General features: G+C 37.2%; 1 protein-coding gene across 1 annotated transcript in view; it reads left to right on the forward strand.

Annotated features, from left to right (window-relative positions):
* Window positions 1–2,467: 2,467 nt before the first annotated feature.
* The window catches only part of LOC142173847 (1,4-alpha-glucan-branching enzyme 1, chloroplastic/amyloplastic-like), a 97,963-nt gene continuing 79,682 nt past the window's right edge, over window positions 2,468–20,748 (forward strand). The window contains exon 1 of the mRNA XM_075239712.1: window positions 2,468–2,601. Coding sequence (XP_075095813.1) covers window positions 2,472–2,601 — 130 coding nt within the window. The 5' untranslated portion in view covers window positions 2,468–2,471. The remainder of the gene's footprint in view (window positions 2,602–20,748) is intronic.

Here is a 20,748-nt window from a genome sequence, read left to right on the forward strand (position 1 = left end):
TGATATATGATTCCCTATTTTTCTTTACTTCCTTTACGAGTTCATTGAAATTTTTTGGATCGGTTCATCTTTTGATGCTTGGAATTAAATCATGTTTTTTATACAATTGTTACATTGGTGTAATAGTTTGATTATAATATGGACAGTAAGTTTGCTTAACTAGTTTAAATGAATTTAAGTGATGAGATTGAATGTAAGACTATGATGGGATGACTGATTTTAGGTTTACTAAATCATGTACTAATTCGTTTTGGGCTGCCTCATTAGCTAGAATATTAGTGGACTACGTGGTTTAAATGCGAGACAATAAGAAAAGATTGGTCATTTAAAGATGGTTTGGGCTTTGAGGATATATGTTTGAGTCTTGTTGATATAATTGTTAATGGTTTAAAACATTTCTGGGCTCCTAGACTAGAAAACTTAATAAAGGCTAGCCTATTTCCCCCCATAATCCATAGATGATCATGCATACTCTAAAAATGTTGGCAAATTTAATATCTCCAAAATACTTTATTCATTCATAAAATCGGGGCCTCATAACAATTAATCGCTAGTGTGCTTTAGACACGTATTAACAAATTTACTATCGTGATTATGTATACGTTCGCGTAACATAGTTATGATTCCCAAAATAAATCAAGGTACGCGTTCGCACAACTTTGGCCAAACAATCTTGATAATTAATAAAGCATGATAAAATGTGTACACGTACGCGTGACATGATTTTAAGCGCCTCAAATAAAGCGAATTTACACACATGTAATCCGTTTCAAAGATTAAATCCATAAACGCCATAATTAAAAGTGGTAAAAAGGGTAAATACACATAGGTTCTAAAAATACGTAATTAAATAAATTAACTAAGCCAGGTATGATTTAAGTGACCGTGCTAAAACCACAGAATCCGCGAATGCCTAATATATTCTTTCGGGTTAACATAATTTCTTACCCGATCTTCTGGTTTTCGCATACTTTACACAAAGTCAAATTTCTTCGATTTGGGATTTAAAATAAACCGTTGACTTGGGACACCATATAATTATCCCAAGTGGTAACTCTGAATTAAATAAATAATCTAATCTCGATTAATGTCACTTTAATTGGAAAAATTTCCTATTACTCGGAAAAATGAGGTGTGACACCACTCATCATTGGCAAAGCACCTATCTAGTCTTTCCAAGATTAGTTGACTCCTATTCATATACCTCATGTTAGTCCAAGTGTATTTACTCACCTTAAATCCCAGGTCAATAAGCTTACAATGGTTCAGGCTGTGCCAGAACAGGTTAGCTCTTCGGGTAGAGATAAAATTTCTCCCTGTTTATCTCTGGCCCTTAGGACTTCATTGGAGTCCCCCCTACCAGCCAGCTCCCCTTATAACTATTAGAGATGGTTCTAAGCTGGTCCCACAGTGCCCTTCTATTAGCATAAGTGTTGCTGGCATATATCGTAGTGAAAAGCCAAGGGTGGAAGAGGGAGTTACCTTGACCATGACATTGATGCCTTGCGGTGGTGGAGACTTCATCAATTTTCAGAATGTCATCTTTCCACATGATGACAACGCCTCCTGACATTCCTGCAACAAGTATCTGAATTTGCCTTGTGAAACCCAACTCCTGGATCAGGTGCTTCTGCTCAACCATTCTGGTTTCCAAGAGGACCAGCATGGTAGGCGGACCAGCATGGTAGGCTTGTGCAGCTTAACCAACTGAGCATAATGTCTCCTAAATTCCCTACTATTTTCCCCTAGCATTCCAGATGATGAAATTCATCAGTAACCTTGGGTTGGTTTGTGGCTTCCTTTTTTGGATTTCCTATTCACTATTGGGCTCTCTTGGTTCTCCATCCCAGGAGGAGTCTGGATGGTTAACTGGGCCATTACTGGTTTTAGGTTCACAACTGAATCTCTTGAGTTTGGCTCTAAGGCTGATCTTAGGCTTACTCCACACATTACCATACTTCCTGGGCATAGTACGATAAATATTTATCCCCCAGGCCATCTGAACTTAATGTTTCCTCCTGTTGTAAGAGCATAACTTTGGTCTTGGGTACTCTCAGCCTTGCTTTCATTTGCTCTAGTTCTGTGTTGGTTGCCTCTAGGTGCTCGTGGACATTTTCTGACCCTATCATTGGTAATAGGGTCATTGTCCTCCCTGGTGTCCATGGAGAGAAAGAGGGGTTGGGGATCGCCTCTCTTGGGGAGACTAGTGGGAAGAAGGGGAGGGTGTGGCTTATCTGCTGCATAAGAAGGCTCAACTAGTCTGTTTTCATTGTTCACACTAAGGTGGTTTCACTAAATATATAAATATAAAACCTCCGCCACTCAAAGTCAGTTGCTCTTTCTCTCTCTGTAATCACGCTTCTCTTGGCGCCTTGAACTCAGCACCTTTTGACAGTTAGTTATCAGATCTGTAGTTTTAGTGTAGGACTTGAACCTCATGAACTAAGATTCGTAAAACCCTAAGGAAAACAATGGTGTACACACTCTCTGGTGTTCGTTTTCCTACTGTTCCATCGCTTCACAAATCCCCTGCTTTCACTTCCAATGCTGATCGGAGGAATCCTAGCGTTTCCGTCTTCTTGAAAAAGCACTCTGTTTCACGTACTACCCTGTCCCCTCCTCTCTCTCTCTCTCTATGTGTGTGTGTGTGTGTGTGTTTTCTTTGGTTTGTTGTAATTCGGTATTTTCTAAAGTTAGTAGTACTTATTATAGCATTTTAAGTATATTTTCTCAAAAAGTAAAATTATGAATTTTCATGGTTGACATTACTGAAACAGTGGTAACTTTTTGAAGAATTGGTCAGTTATAATTGACTTAGTCTTGGGTGTAAAAGGGCCTTATATTCTTCAATTGACTGATCAGTTTCTGTTTTTTCCCTTACATGATTTGTTGATTGAATGGTGATTGCTGAAAGTTAAGGTTTTTATCTGGAGAAATGGGGCTTTTTTTTTTTGTATTAACAAGTGATGTCAGTCTGTTGTACCTTTCTAGACAATATTGTTGGTGAAAATGTTTGGTAGTCTAATTGGGTGTTTCTGAAGTCTGTTAAGTATTTTCTCTAAGAAAACAAATCAATGAATATTAATGCAAAAATTTTGATTTTACATTTCTAAAGGTAATACTAACTCTTTTGAAGTGTGGGTTCTGGGTTTAAAAGGACGTTCTGTATGGTGCTTTTCTGGAGGTTTCTTTATTCCTCCAAAAAGCAAGTTGTATGAATGATCAGTGGTTATACTTTTTTCCCCTCTTTTGTGTGATTAGATATTTTTGAATTTTGTTTTTTTAGTTGATTTGTTGATTGAATAGTGAAAGTTAAGGTTTTGTCTGGAAGGTGGGGCTTCTAAGCTACTAAGTGATGTCATTGCTGTTCTACTATTTGTATAGAAGTTTCTTGGTTTACCATGAAAATACTGTCACACGGAAGAATGAGATCCTATTAACATTACTTTAAGCTAGATGGGACTGTTGATTCCGAGACTATACATGTAGTTGAAATAGTTTGGTAAAATTGTGCTTGGGGAAAGGAACGTTTTGATTGCTTCTGCAACATCACTTCTAATCACATAAATATTTGCTCTCTTCAACCATGATTAATTGACACTATCGTAGCCTAGTGGAGATATAACACTAATCTGATATATGTATGTAGGAAAGATTTTTGCTGAAAAATATCCTCAACTGAACAATTGGAGGTTGCTGATACAGTTCCAGAAAATGCCCTGGTATGTTACATTAATCTCCAACCGCATGAAAAGAGAGTTCTTTTTTTGGGGGGGAGGGGGGGTGGGAGGTGGAGGTGACAAATTTTCTTGCAGAAAATACTTCTAAATAGATATCTTTCTGAGTCTGCTTGAATGAAAGTGTTATTGCATTTTGTTCCCATGAGAACAGTGTCGTTAAAAAGTAGTCTTCTCTATATTTCCGTATTCTAGATGTCAGATGCGTGGCTTCTAGCTATAGTTGATGCATCATTGCTAACTCGTGAAAATAAATTTGTGTGCACTCTTAGTTCAGAGGGAGGCATGAGTATGCTTTGGTGCCCTTAGGTTCTCCCAATAAATAATAGTAGAAAGTTATCTACTCCTATTACCTGCAAATTTGAGGTGTTAGGCATCGTATAAGCAAATAGTGCCTATAAATCCATGATTAATAATATTACTTTTGAGGATTAAAAAAATGATGCATAGCAGCTCAACCTACCACACTTAAAGTCCATTGTCTGGGATTTTGGTAGAGAGATTCTTTCCATAATATTGGAATGACTAAGGCTTCTTGAGCAGTCTTGTTTAAATAATTGCTACAGACACATGCTTATCTCAAGTTATGGAAAAATATTTTTTGAGTCCAAAATCTCCCTCCCAATAGGTGATCTATTTTGTCTACGCAAGTATCAATTGAGGGAGCAAACTTTGAACAAGATAAAGACACAAAAAGAGAGACTGTTTCCTTCGTCAATCCAACTGAAGGTTTAAAAGTCAATATCACAACAGTATGTGAGGAATGTGGTTACTTTGACAGTATTATGTTGAGAGTGTCTCTAAAGAGGGTATTTCTTTTAAGTGTATATTATTCTCTATGATACTAGAGTAGTAAGTGTATGTTATTCTCTATGATACTGATATTATTTTTTCTCTTTAGTCATGATTTTTTTCTTATCTGAGAATTGAAAGTTTCAATGTCTATCATCATTTCCCTTTATTTACTGTGGGTGTCTTTGGTCTCAACAAATGGTATCAAACGCTCGGTTGAATTATCACTATCGGTATATTGCATGTCCCTACAAGTGGTACTAGGACTAGGGAATAGTTTGGTTCCGTGTAAGCATGGGCACCATTCACAGGAATAATACAAATTATCCGCATAATACTATTCATACATACGAGTTTTATATGTAGAGGCATTGTTCACATTCCATACATGAACGTTATCCACAGTAAATGTCCTAAAATTGATAGAAGGTAATTAGACATGTTATACTTGTTCCACCAGTATAGATGTCTTTTGGACAAGTGAGCACTATTCGATAAATACTAGTGCAAGGCGTGCGTAGCTGCGCTGCATCATCAGAGGAGGATGTGAAACTAGTTTTGTCGCGGAAATTACCATTTGGTAACAGGAGAAAGGCATTTTACTATAAAGTGGGGACTAAGGCATCATGTAGCAGATATTAGAGTATATTGAATATAGAGCACCATTCATGGGAAGCTCAAGTAAAATGGAGAGTACGGTTTTAAAGTGCCAAGACACAACTTCTGAGGAGGTTTGCTTATGGAGGAGCGACTTCCAGAAGACAATAGGGAATGCCACCGGAGCTTGCCTACAAACACAGCTCTGGAGAAGCTTGGGCGGGAATGTTCGACTTGTTTAACGCAATTGGAGAGAATTTTATCGATGGAAAAACATCTTGCTTACATCCTCTCTGTAACTACATAGGATGAGATCTCATTGCTTTTTTGATCATTAAAGCTCTTGGGCGGGAATGTTCTACTTGTAATCTCATTGCTAGTTGCTAGATAACCATAGAAAATGTGGCGGTCTGGCCTAAAGATTTTTTTTCTATGCTGTCCACTTTTAGATTTTCAGAGTACAAGAAAATGAGGGAGGCAATTGACAAGTATGAGGGTGGTTTGGAAGCTTTTTCTCGTGGTTACGAAAAAAAGGGTTTCACTCGTAGGTAATAACTGCTTTCTATCTTATTTAATTTTCTTTCTGAAGGTATTCGAGACCGGCCTTGTGCAAAACTTTGTCAATTTCATGCCATAATGTTATTCGTTGATGCCAACTTGGCACTTCTTTGGCCCACACTCAAACCTATAGAGGAGTGAAAAGGTGATATAGGTTGTAATATCTGCAGATAAAAGAAAGAGAAACAGATTACATTTTGTATTTGGAGACATGTATATAGCAGCGGTTAATTCTTGACATGCTCAGCCCTTTACTAAAAATAGCTATCATCTAGTTTCTAGCAATCTAGGCATGGTATATATTGGAATTTGAAGTATTTATCTCAGACAGCAGGAGTGATTCCCGAAAAGTGACCTTCCAAAGCTAATGTTTACGAAAAGGAACCGTCTGGAGCTCGTGTTACACCTAATTGTTTTGAAGAGAATCTATGTACTTCATCCCTTTATTGTAGATCATTTTACTTTCTGTTTTTCTTTTCCTTGGAGTATATGTATGTTATATCAGATCTATAAGCCTGACCTTACTGTAGGTACTCCTTCTTTCCCTTTTGTAAGTTTGCTCTACTGAGAGGGGCTGAAGTATCAGTCACTGATTGCCTGTGAACTTTGTTGCTAGTGCTACAGGTATCACTTATCGGGAGTGGGCTCCCGGTGCCAAGGTCAGTGTTTTCTTTCTTGTTTTGTTTAGATTCTCTATGATAAAAAGGACCACAAAATTGATAACCACTTCTTTTTAAAGTAAAAGGTGAGAGAAACTAAGAGAAAGTAGAAAGGAGGAGATTTATGTTTTAATTCTCAAGAAAGCTGTTTAAGGACTTCTGACCTAAATATGTTTCTTTTCTGATTGTTTAGAATATTGTAATTGCTCCACAGTTTCTGTCATTTGCACAGATTATGGTCTTCACCCTGGATGGACTTCTGACCTAAAAACGAGGATAAGATTCCTTTGGCTTAACTTATTAAAGTTAGGCTTTGCTACTCGATAGCATTACTCACTAGCTCTGCAAGCTTGATCTAGGCATCGACTTGGTGAGCCATTGACTTAGTTTGTAAGACTTATTCTGGTCCAATGTGATGGTCACTTTGAGGATGGAGTGAGAATGGATATATATTAAGTCATCTTTTCAAAATAAAGGTCAAGGACTGAGAAACTATTTTAAAATACTCCAGGTTGCAAACTTCTGTATCCAAAAATAATTAGTGAATCATCTTTCTTCTGCCACTAGCAAGTAAAAGATATATTTTGGCATGTAAGAATTAGCTCCCAGGATTCCAAGAACTACACTGACTCAAGATCAGCCAAATAAGTACAAATTTGTCTTGGAGGAACACAATCATGATATTTTGACCTGGTTTGTGTTATGCCAGTACAAGTACCTATATCAGCAAATCAAGTATTTCTCTTTTGGTTAGGGGGTGCTTTTATCAGAATAAAATGTTGTTTCTTGAGTTTAACCAAGCCCGATGAGTTCAATACGCTAATTTTAGATTGTCCGATGAGTTCAGTACGCTGATTTTAGATTGAGGAGCCTTCTAAAAGAAAGGATAATCCCTTTGGCAACACATAATTGCTGGATGTATGGCAGAACATTTTTCTGCCAAAGCTGCAAATTCTGATGTTTTGTGTAAACTGATTACTAAAAAGATAACGTTCAAGTGCAGTATACGGTGAAATGAGAGATCAATAATGTGAAATAACGTGGAAAGTCATTGGTGATCTCCTTATATGCCCATCAGTTGTTATACCAACTTCTGCATTTTGTTTATGATATGATAATATCGGTTTTGTGAAAGTCTAAATTGCATGTATATCCTATGCTTTCCCTTGCAGTGGGCTGCCCTCATTGGAGATTTCAACAATTGGAACCCAAATGCTGACGTCATGACTCGGGTATATCCCTTACAGTACATATCCAAGTGGTTCTGTTGCCATTTTTGTTTGAGAGCCTTGTGTTCTTTACATTCGATTGTCTTTGCTACTCATTTCAAAGTTTCTAGCAAATGTCTCGTATTCTTATTTCTGTTTACCTTTTCTATTACCCCTTTGTTGATCGAGTTATTTTGGCACGTGATCCCCTTTTCAAATTTGCATGTTACAAGGGAGTCTTTGCAAGAAAATATGGATTTCGTAAGATTTCAAAGTGACAGTTTCTTGACTTGTTTCTAGTAAGGCTCATATTTCGTTAGTTCCTTGATAGTAGGGCTGAAAATGACGACACACTTTAAATTGGTATTCGGTGAGAATAGTGCTTTCTATGTCTAACTGATCTGGTTACTTATCAAAAAAAGAAAAGAAGTCTAATTATTCTGTCAGATGTTCCATTGATCTGATAAAATAAAATATTCAAGATCTGGTGTTGTTCTTTAGAACTTTCCTGAGTCTTTCAGAACTCTGCTTTACTTCTACGAGCATGCAACAAAATTCCTTCCTTTTCAGTTCATTGTACAAAAGGGATCAACCGGATATTAGACAAGTGTACAGGTCAAAGAGGAGCTATACAAAAATTATTGATCTCTGCAGAAGACATCCTATCACCTATACAAGTTGCATCTTTTGAGTACTCCTGAAGTACTCTAAGCGAACATCATACGTTCTGTTTGGAACAAAAGAAAGTCCCACTTGTACTTGTCAAAAAAAGGAAAAAATTTCACTTGCTCAAGAGGTCTTCTATTCTCTTCTTTCCGAATTGACAGAACCATCGCTTGAGGAATTTCTGTCCAAGCATTGTCTTTATTCCTTCTTTCAATTTATTTTCCAATTTTCCTAAAGATTTTTCAGGCATTGTCCAACTACTTCGTGAAATTTTATGGATCATATTCCACAATTGTTATACAATCTTGCACTGTTATAGTAGATGAGTCGCATCTTCACTAGCTCGCATTGTCTTTCTCTTCTCTTCTCTTCTCTCCTTTTTGCCCCTTGGGGCAGGGGTGGGGTGGTGGTGGTGGGAGCAGGTAGGTGTTACAGAGAGTTTCAGTGTTACGGTTATCTTCTGTAATTAATATGTTAACAATGAAGGATATGTAGAAGGATCATCTATTTACTTTGCATGTTACAATGTTAAGCTCTATGCAGTGGTGGAATGTTGCACAAAACTAATTCATGATCCATAAGCAGAACGAATTTGGTATCTGGGAGATTTTTTTGCCAAATAATGCAGACGGTTCTCCTGCAATCCTCATGGGCCTAGAGTGAAGTTATGTTCATTTTCTACAGTGCTCTGATTGATATTTGGGTATTTTATCCATTGGCTGTCGATACTACTATTTTCTACCTTTTAGTTAAAATACTTGTGTCAAAGAATGCTCAAGAATTCTTTTTAGTTATATAGGTCTATTCACTTCTAAGGCTTTTTGAGTGCTGGCTGCAAAATCTTTCAAGGAGACACCCCTTCCAAAGTTTATAGTGTCTCTGTCTCCCTTCTCGCTCTCTCTTTCAGCTAAGGGTGACAAGTGGACCGGCCCGGGACCGCGGGCCAAATGGGCTTCTGGGCAGGTTCTCTACTGTGGGACCGCTAGGACCGGGAACGTTTGGGACTGGACCGGTCCCTGGCCGACCAAATGGTCCCGACAGTCAAAAATTTAAAACAAAACAATTCTGCCCATTTGGGCATGTAAAATATGGTCGTTGGGTCTGCCAAAATAGACGTTGGCTATTTACAAAATAGCCATTTAATCCCCCAACTTTGTTTTAACACTAAACTTTTTATAATTATACTTTTTTCCTATTTTTAACTATAAATACCCCCTCATTCTTTCATTTTTTGTACAAAATCATCAATCTCTCTCTAATTTTCTTCTATAATTGCTACTATTGCTTACTTTATTGTTACAATTTGTGAAAAAATTGTGAAGTTGGTGAATCAGTCTTCAACGATAATCAATTTTCAACAAGTTGTTCGTCAATTTGGTAAACTCGTTCCAACTCTTAAGTTTTAATATTATAATTTTGTTTGTTTTATTTATTTTCTATTATTTGATAAAAATAAGGAAAAATCCAAGAGTGATGAATCTAGTGGTCAATTTGTTCCTCCTCCACTGCCCCCGGCTCCCCGAACCAAATCCCATATCCGTCCTACACATGCTATTCTTGATAGCGATAATAGTTTATTACAATTTACTAAGAGTCAATTTTGTCATAATGTTGGAGCTGGTGAACAATTAGACCATGAATTAATGAATGCTCTTTATTCTAATCCAATTATTGATGAAAATGATAAGGAGGAAATAGATTTTGATGAAACTCAACCGGATGACGATACACCCACTAGTGATAACCCTGCTAATCCAAATAATGCCCCATCTGATACTCTTGTTACTGCCCCTACTTTTTCTAGATAACCTACCAAACAGACGGAAACATCTCATGTTTGGCCATTTTTTACTCAACTAATTCCAGAAAATAAGGCTAAGTGTAAAATTTATGGCACGCAGTTAAAATTTAAATATTTTCAGTCGCACGGGGGTGGGGGGAGGCTCACTAATGCTCTGATACCATGTGAGAAGGTACGGGAGAAAATATGTTATTGATATTAGATGATAAATACAATACAAGAGGTCCCTATTTATAGTTATACACTACAAGGAGATATTACTCATCTTCCAATGTGGGACAAGACTACACTATACATACTAACACTCCCCCTCAAGCCGGTGCATAAACATCATATGTACTAAGCTTGCTACACATATAGCTAATACGAGAACCAGTAAGAGACTTAGTGAAAATATCTGGTAGTTGATCATTCGACTTTACAAACTTTGTAACAATATCTCCTGAAAGTATTTTTTTTCTCTGATAAAGTGACAGTCGATCTCAATGTGTTTAGTCCTCTCATGGAACACCGGATTTGACGCAATATGAAGAGCAACTTGGTTATCACACACTAGTTCCATCTTGCTGATTTTTCCGAACTTTAACTCATTGAGCAACTGCTTGACCCAAACTAACTCACATGTCGCCATAGCCATGGCTCGATATTCAGCTTTGGCGCTAGATCGAGCAAATACATTCTGTTTCTTGCTCTTCCACGAGACCAAGTTACCTCCTACTAGAACACAATATTCAGACGTAGAACGTCTATCAAAAGGTGATCCTGCCCAATCAACATTTGTGTACCCAACAATCTGCTCGTGGCCTCGATCCTCGAATAGTAATCCTTTACCTGGAATTGACTTTTTATACCGAAGAATGTGAACAACTGCATCCCAGTGACTATCACAGGGAGAATCCATAAACTGACTTACAACACTCACCGGAAAAGAAATGTCAGGTTTAGTCACTGTGAGGTAATTCAATTTGCCAACCAACCTCTTATATCTCGTAGGGTCTCTAAGAGCCTCCCATGTCCAGGCAGAAGCTTAGCATTCAGATCCATAGGAGAGTCAATAAGTCTGTAACCCATCATTCCAGTCTCCTCAAGAATGTCTAAGGCATACTTCCGCTGTGAAATAACAATACCTGAGCTAGACTGAGCGACCTCAATACCTAGAAAATATTTCAATCTTCCTAGATCCTTAGTCTGAAAGTGCTGAAAGAGATGTTGCTTCAGATTAGTAATACCATCCTGATCATTGCCAGTAATAACAATATCATCAACATAAACCACTAGATAAATACACAGATTAGGAGCAGAATGCCGATAAAACACAAAGTGATCAACCTCACTACGAGTCATGCCGAACTCCTAAATAATTATGCTTAACTTACCAAACCAAGCTCGAGGGGATTGTTTCAAACCATATAGTGACCTGGGCAATCTGCACACACAACCATTAAACTCCCCCTGAGCAACAAAACCAGGTGGTTGCTCCATATAAACTTCTTCCTCAAGATCACCGTAGAGAAAAGCATTCTTAATGTCTAATTGATAAAGAGGCCAATAGCGTACAACAACCATGGACAAAAAGAGACGAATAGATGCTACTTTAGCCACGAGAGAGAAAGTATCACTATAATCAAGCCCAGAAATCTGAGTATATCCTTTTGTAACAAGACGAGCCTTAAGTCGATCAACCTGGCCATCTAGGCCGACTTTGACTGGATAAACCCAACGACAACCAACAGTAGACTTACCTGCAGGAAGAGGAACAAGCTTCCAAGTGCCACTCGCATGTAAAGCAGACATCTCGTCAATCATAGCATGTTGCCATCCTGGATGAGATAGTGCCTCACCTGTAGACTTAGGGATAGAAACAGTGGACAAAGAAGATATAAAAGCATAATGAGGTGACGACAGACGATGATAACTTAAATGACATAGTGGGGATTAGGATTAAGTATGGACCGTACACCTTTGCAGACTGCAATTGGTTGACTAAGAGGAGACAAGTCTGCAGTAGGTGCAGAATCTGATGTGGGGCGTGAATCATCTGGGCCTGATGCTGGATGTGGACGACGATGATAAGTCAAGAGTGGTGGAGCTGCAGAAGGTTAAACTGGATTATGTGGAGGAACTGGAGCTATATGTGGTGGAGCTACAACTAGAGCTGTAGGTGGTGGAACTGGAGATATAGGTGGTGGAGCTACAACTAGAGCTGTAGGTGGTGGAACTGGAGCTATAGGTGGTGGAGCTACAACTGGAGTTGTAGGTGGTGGAGCTAGAGTGGCTGAATCTCCAAAAGATGAAACTGGTAGTACCACAAATATATCTAAGTGATGACCTGAACATGTGAAGTATGATTGGGTTTCAAAGAAGGTAGCATCAGCGGACATAAGGTACCGCTGTAGGTCAGGAGAGTAGTATCGATACCCCTTTTGTGTTCTCGAGAAATCCAGAAATACGCACTTAAGAGCACGAGGAGCTAACTTATCTGTTTCTGGAGTAAGGTTATGGACAAAACAAGTGCTTCCAAAGATAAGGGGTGGACGAGAGAACAAAGGTAAGTGGGGTAACATGACAGAGAATGGAACTTGGCTCTGGATAGCTGAAGATAGAATACGATTAATAAGATAGCAAGGTGTAAGAACTGCATCCCCCCCTAAAAAAAATGCAACGGAGCATGAGATTGTATGAGTAGGGTACGAGCAGTTTCAATAAGCTGTCTATTCTTTCTTTCAGCTACCCCATTTTGTTGAGATGTGTACAGACAAGATGTTTGATGAATAATTCCATGAGATTTCATAAACTGCTGAAATGAGGAAGACAAATATTCTCGGGCATTATCACTACAAAATGTGCGAATAGAAACCCCAAATTGATTTTGAATTTCAGCGTGGAAGGTCTGGAAAATAGATAACAGCTCAGATCGATTTTTTATCAAAAATATCCAAGTGCACCTGGAATAATCATCAATAAAACTGACAAAGTAGCAGAATCCCAAGGTGGAACTGACCCAACTAGGACCCAAAACATCTGAATGGACTAAAGTAAAAGGTGACTGCTCGATTATCAAGACGCCGAGGGAAATGAGAGCAAGGATGCTTACCGAGCTGACATGACTCACACTCTAGAGCTGACAAGTGAGATAAATCAGATACCATTTTCTGAAGTTTTGACAAACTGGGATGTCCTAACTGTTTATTTAATAAATCTGGTGAATCAGTAATAGGACAAGTTGTAGAAGGAACACAAGATGTGAGTCCATGTGATTTAGTAAGGATAAGGTAATAAAGTCTGTTTGATTCACGCCCGGTACCAATGATCCGCCCCGTACTGCGTTCATGTATAAAAATATGGTCATCAAGAAATAAAACAATGCATTAAAATGATTTGGCTAAGCGACTAACAGCTATGAGATTAAAAGAACTATTGGGAACATAAAAGGTTGAATTTAAGGGTAAGGAAGGAGGTGAGCTTGCTTGACCTATTGCAGTTGCCATGGTTTGAGACTCATTGGCCATTGTGACTTTTGGAAAAGATTGAGAATATGAAATAGTAGTGAAAAGAGATTTGTTACCAGAAATATGATCTGATGCATCTGAATCAATGACCCAAGACTCAGAGGATGAAGATTGAGAGATACAAGTCACTCTATTACCTGTTTGAACAACAGAAGCTATCTTAGAAGATGTCTGCTTACATGTTTTGTACTGAAGGAACTCAATATAATCTGCTAAAGAAACCATCTGACTATTCAAAGCATCGGTTCCCATGTCGCTACAATTTGTAGTAGTAGGGTTAACTTGAAATAGTGAAAATAAGGAACTCCGCCGAGAAAACTGAAGAAATAGCTTGAAAAATACTGTTTACAGCAGGAAACCAGAACACTTTTCTGCGCCGGAAACATTGTTCACGCTGGAAATACTGTAGCTCGCCGGAATCTACTATAGCTGACGGAAAAAACTCAAAGTGGTCAGAATAAAACAAAACCAATGAGGGTAGGATCGGAATTACCAGCGATCCTACTGTTCAACTGGAACTTTTTCAAAATCTAGCTGGAATAGTACTCACGCGCAGGCGTGTGGGTCAGATTTCGCCGGAATTTTTTTTCTTTACCAGGTGCGTGAGGGCGCGTGGACGTGTGTTTTCCGGTGGGGTTGACTGGGGTTTGGTCGCCAGAGCCTGAGGAGTCTTGTGGTGGTGTTGGTTTTTACACAACACCAACAAAAAGTGATTTGCTTACGGACAACCTTCTAAGTCGTCGGAAAATTGCATGGCGAAGAGGACATTCTTCCCGGAAGTCACTGGAATGATGCACAGCGACGAGTTTCTCACTAATGTTGTGATACCATGTGAGAAGGTACGGGAGAAAATATGTTATTGATATGAGATGATAAATACAATATAAGAGGTCCCTATTTATAGCTATACACTACAATGAGATATTACTCCTCTTCCAATGTGGTACAAAACTACACTATACTTACTAACAATATTGAAACACCCTCAAGATAGAGTCAGATATCTTTGTTTGAAAGCTTTGACCAAGGGAAAAAGTGTACCTCCTAGTCAGGCTGACCCTAGTACCGGTTCAAATCAATTTCAACCGGGAATCAACATTGTTACCGGTGGTATTTTATATTATGATCCAAAAAAGATCGGGAAGAATTGGCAAAAATGGTTACTATTATGTCCATACCCTATAGTTTTCCTTGTGACCCTAACTTTGTGCATTATATTAGAAATATTTTTAATCCTACTCGCACAACCGTAAAGAGCGATATTTATAAATATAAATATGAATAGGAATAATATCTGCACTATTTATTTACTCATATAAATTGTTGTATTGCTATTACAACTGATATTGGTAAAAGTGGTAACAATTGTGATTATCTTACTGTTACCAGTCATTGGATTTTATGAGGATTGGATAATGCAAAAGTGCATTATTGCTTATAGAATAATTAATTCGCGTCACAGAGAGCAGTTTATTGCTAGCACAGTTACGGATATTTGTAAATATTTTTGCATTAATGATAAAATTAATGTCAGTTTCAATGGATAATGCTACTAGTAACACAAATGCTATAGCATTGCTATCACTACACTAAGTCCTACATTTAGTAACATTTTTCTTGTTAGATGTATTTGTCATATTTACCATTTTATTGTGGGTGATGGTATGAGAATTTTAAATATTGAAATTGAAAAGGTTAAAATGGCTCTTAACTGACTTTTTTATTCAAACCATAGAAGTAGACTTGGAGAATATTTTAAAAGATGCGATGAATTTGGACTAAGAGAAAAAAAGGTTCATAAACCTTGTCCAAGTAGATGGAATTACATGTATGAAGGTTTAGTTGTTGCATATGAATATAGAAACCCCATAAACTCAACGTTTAATGCTCATGTAAGTGATGATGATGAGCACCTTACAAATGCGGATTGAGCTAATGTTAAAATGCTTGTAGATTTTTTAGAAAAATTTCATATTGCTACAAATGAATTTTCTGGCAATATCACCCTACTATTTCTAACTTTTTAGTTTATATTGCAGAACTTTCAATTCCTAGCTAATTTAGAGCTAATTTAGAATTCCCAACCCTCAGGGTAATATCTTTAATTCTCAATCTGTCACGACCCAAAATTCCACCACAGGCGTCGTGATGGCACCTAGTCTCTAAGACTAGGTAACCCGATTTTCATTACATTTCGAAGCCATCTTTTTTATATTTATAGAATCTGAATTAAATAGATAATCAAAACCAACAACGGAACAAATATGAATATAACAACCTCCCAAGACTGGTAGTACTGAGTCACGAACTCTAACTGAATACATAAAATGATCTCAAGAATCGAATACTCAATACTGTTTGATTAATAATTAACATTACAATAAAATGAAAAGACTCCAAGGGACTGCGACGACCAAGCATCTCTACCTTGAATCCTTGCGATCACACTCTAACTTTGTCCGAGTCCGATACCTCCAATACATGGATCTGCACAAAAATGTGCAGAAGTGTAGTATGAGTACACCACGGTCGGTACCCAATAAGTATCAAGACTAACCTCAGTGGAGTAGAGACGAGGTACAGTCAAGACACTCACTAGTCAAATAACCTGTGCAATATAGCAGTTTACAATAGTACAGGAAAACAACTAGCAATGATAACAACAAACTCAACCAGTGATATAACAACAAGGCAACAAGAATGTCATAATTATTGCTCACGCGAATAAGGAACACAAGTACAATCAATAAGTCAAGTCCTTCAAGTATAAATCCTTCACATATTATTCTTTAAGATAAATATCTTTCGAATATACTTCTTTTGAATAATTATCTTTCGAATATACTTCTTTCAAATAAATATATTTTCAAGTAAAAGTTAGCACATGACACCTTATTTTACAATCATAAAAATTACGGGTCTCAGCCCACTTTCATATTTTCCGCGGCACCTCGTACCCATATTTCTATCATCATCACACGGACAACTCACGTGTCGATAATAAAATCATCATATTTTTTCCCGGTACCTCATGCCCATATTATTTTCATAACTACACGGATAACTCACGCACCAAAATATCAATGTATATAAGATCCGCACGATCAATTTATTTTCAATAAAGTAAGGTTAAAATCTTTAAATCAAGTAAGAAATCAACAAAAAGATAAGTTTATTTTAGAAATCGTTTCAGTGAGGAAAAATGACATTTCCATTAAAATAAAGAATCAGATAAACTATTGATTTGGATATAAAATTTATTAAATTAAACATACTAGAATTTTTTTTTATTTAAAACAACTCAATCATAAAAAACAAGTACAACCCAAAAATACAAATCCTCAAAGTCTCGTACGAAAAAGTCAAGGTCAACATAATACATCAAAAAAATACAAAACACTTAATATTAAGTCAAATAATACATCACAGAAAACACAAGAATTTATAAATTATGAAAAAATAAAATAACCAAAGGTAAGTGCAACCATAGAGAAATATCAACAAAAGGGCACTCCCGAGGTACCGCCTTGTAGTCCCAAATCATAAATAAATTCAAAATCTTTCCTTATATCACTACGGGAGCCTTCACATATTATTCTTTAAAAATCATTTTTTCCGAAATAGCATCCCGCGTTTTAGCCACCCTTATTACACCGCATGACTTCTAGTAGTTCCCCTACTAGCCACGCGTTTCAAGCCACCCTTATATCACCGCATGCGTTTCAACACCCTGACCTTATATCACCGCATGACTTCTAGTAGTTCCCCTACTAGCCACGCGTTTCAAGCCACCCTTATCTCACCGCATGCGTATCAATATCACAATATTTCACAAATCGCACATCAAGTGCTCAAATCTTACAACATATCACAAATTGCACATCAAGTGCTCAAATCTTACAACATATCACAAATTGCACATCAAGTGCTCAAATGTTACAACTTGCCATAGAAATCAACAACACATTATTTTTCCACAATAAGGAGCCACGACTCGATCATAATGTGCACAACATATTAACAAAATGTTCGGGAGTGAACAACTCAACCGAATAATATTTCACAATTTGGCACTTTGCCTCAATATAATTCACGGCCTTTATAATTCAATACCAAAATTTTTAACAACATGAACTGAAAAGTAATTCGTCAAGGAACAACACCTCTTTTAAATCACAACTTCAGGAAATAAATAGATTTATTCATCTTATTAACTAAATTATCCATTTAAATTATCTGTAGGTAAAAATCAATAATGAAAGTAATTTTCATAAAAATGGCAACTCAAACAAACACAGAGTTCACATAAAAGTCAAGTGGCAATTACACCAAATTATCATATAAAAACAACCTCGGCAAACAAGGAACGAGGCATGATATTAAGTGATTTAATAAGTTACAACAATTTTCCAACTTAATACTTAAGGGCGTCTACGAATTTTAACCGATATAATTTGCACATATAAACCAAGTACGTACTCGTCACCTCGCGTACATGGTTTTCAATTACACAATTTCTACGTAAGACTCAATGCCTAAGGGGTAATTCCCCCACTCGAGGTTAGGCAAGATACTTACCTTTTTAAAGTTAGCCGATATTCCAAAATAGCTTTCTCACATGAATTGACCTCCGGACGGCTCCAATCTTTCTTGCGCCTTCCTTACATTACTACGAGGTTCCGGAAATCCTAGCAACTTCAATCTATTTAGAAACATAACAAAATTGAACCATAATTAGGAACAATTTTCATGGTTTCAGCTCATTTGAGCATTTTATCAAACACTAGGTATGCAAATTTGGTTACAAGGTTCTTCTATAAGATTTCCTTCATTTCACAACCCAATCTTTACTTATGTGATCTCAACCATCTTCCCACAAAATTTATTGGTACAAGTATATATACATAATACTCTTACACCCAAAAATCATACTCTCAATATCCAATCATTTACCCCAAACTCGAAATTTGAAGACTAGGGGTTGAATCTTACCTCTTAGATGAAGATCTTGTGATTAGCTTCCTTTATTCTTAAAAATTGGATGATTAGAATGTTAGGTTCGCTCATTCTCTCTCTAAAATGCTCTTACCTCTCTCTAAAACCGTCAGAAAAACACCCCAAAATAATTCCCAAAGCCTATTTATCAAAATTGGGTCGGGTTATGAACATAAAATAATTAACCCTCCGAAAGCAGGTCTGTGGTCGCATAATGGACCGCATAATGGGTATGCGGGTCGCAAAATGCACCGCAAAATCGATGCCCAGAAATGGGCTTCACTGGATAGGACTGCGACCATTTTGCGGTCGCATAACTACTTCTGCGATCACATAACCATTTTGCGACCATTTTGCAGTCGACCATTTTTCCAGCCTTTGGTAATTTAGTCAAAGCTTCTTGTAGGAATGTCCAAATGACGAACAGTATGAAGAGTTGGAAACTAGATGCATAGACCTTTCTTTTGATAGGTAACACACTATATAAATCTTCATATCAAGAGAGGTATGCTCGTTTGAAGTTAGGTCTTGTGCGAACTCACTTGAAACTTTAATCTTTTATGAAATTTCCAACTTCAACATTCGATGCCGAAACCTATCGAATCAAATCTGATTGACCTCAAATTTTGCACACAAGTCATAAGTGACATAACAGACCTATTCCAATTTCCAGAATCTTATTCCGACCTCGTTATTAAAAATTCAAGCTTCGATCAAACTTTTCGAAAATCGTCTATTTTCCAACTTTCGCCAAAATGCGTCGAATTGTCCTACGGACTTTCAAATCCGAACACGCGCCTAAGTCCAAAATCACCATACGAAGCTATTGACATCATTAAAATTCTATTCCGATGCCGTTTGCTCAAAAGTCAACTCTTTGGTTAACTCTTTCCATTTAAGCTTCAAAATGAGAATTTCTCTTTCAATTAAATTCTAAATCTTCCGAAAATCAAACTCGATCACACCTGCGGGTCATAATACATATTATGAAGTTGACCGGGACCTTAAGTCATTGAATGAGATGTTAATTCTTAAAATGACAAGTCAGGTTGTTACACAATCTTTCATGGTTGTGTCTACTCATGCTACGGTTAATTTTTGAACTAGTCCAAAATCTTCTAAATAACAGGCAATCATATCTTTTTTTCATTGTACTATTCAATTTTATTTACCCTGTATATAAGTTGAAACTTAATAGAATTATTGTCCATAATATTATTTTTGTTTTTGGAATTTAGATTTCTAATGCCCAATGGAATCCCGTAAACACATAAATTGAGATTAAAGAAATTCACCGGATAACAAAAAAAGAATCAAAGAAAGGGAAAATTGACCTTTTTACGTCGAAGGATACTTTCACTGAACGTTGCTATCTAGGTTCAATTCTCCTTCCTTTTGATTGTAAATCTTACTTCCAAAAGCTTATATTTTCCTCACTTTTGCTTTGTCAATTTATTGCCGTCCAATTTTGTTCCAGTAACTACTCCCTTTTGCTTCTTTAAGTTTGAAGTTGTTTCTCCCAATCCCTAACTCCCCGTAATGCCTTAATATGGTGGGCCTCAGCCCATGTAATTCTTTTTTTTTGGTCTTCTTTTTTATTTATTTATTTATTATGCTAAAGACTTAAATATCCTAACTTACGTATGGAGTATTACATTCTCCCCACCTTATAAAATTCGATTCCCTAATTTAACTCAAGTACGTACCTGTAGACTTTACAACAAATTGGGGGTCTCGCATATCATCTTCTATTTCCCAAGTAGCTTCTTCAACTGTATGATTTCGCCATAATACTTTTACGAACTCAATTTCTTTTGACCGTATCTTTCTTACTTGCCTATCAACAATAGCCATCGGTTCCTCCTCGTAAGATAACTTCTCATCAAGCGGTATAGCAGGTGCTTCAAGCACCTGAGATGAGTCTGATATACATTTCATTAGCATTGAGACATGAAACACTGGCTGAATAAAGGACAACTCAGGAGGAAGTGCCAAATGATAAGCCACATCTCCCACTCAGTCTAGTATCTCATACGGTCCTATAAACCTGGGGCTCAACTTGCCTCTTTTTCCAAACCGCATCACACCTTTCATAGGGGAGACTCGTAGGAACACTTTGTCACCAATTGTGAACACTAAATCTCTTCTTCTCTTATTAGCATAAGACTTTTGTCTACTTTGAGCTGTAAGCAATCTCTGTCCGATCAACTGGACCTTGTCCATAGC

Source organism: Nicotiana tabacum, chromosome 2, assembly GCF_000715075.1.
Source record: "Nicotiana tabacum cultivar K326 chromosome 2, ASM71507v2, whole genome shotgun sequence".
Taxonomy (NCBI): Eukaryota; Viridiplantae; Streptophyta; class Magnoliopsida; order Solanales; family Solanaceae; genus Nicotiana; species Nicotiana tabacum.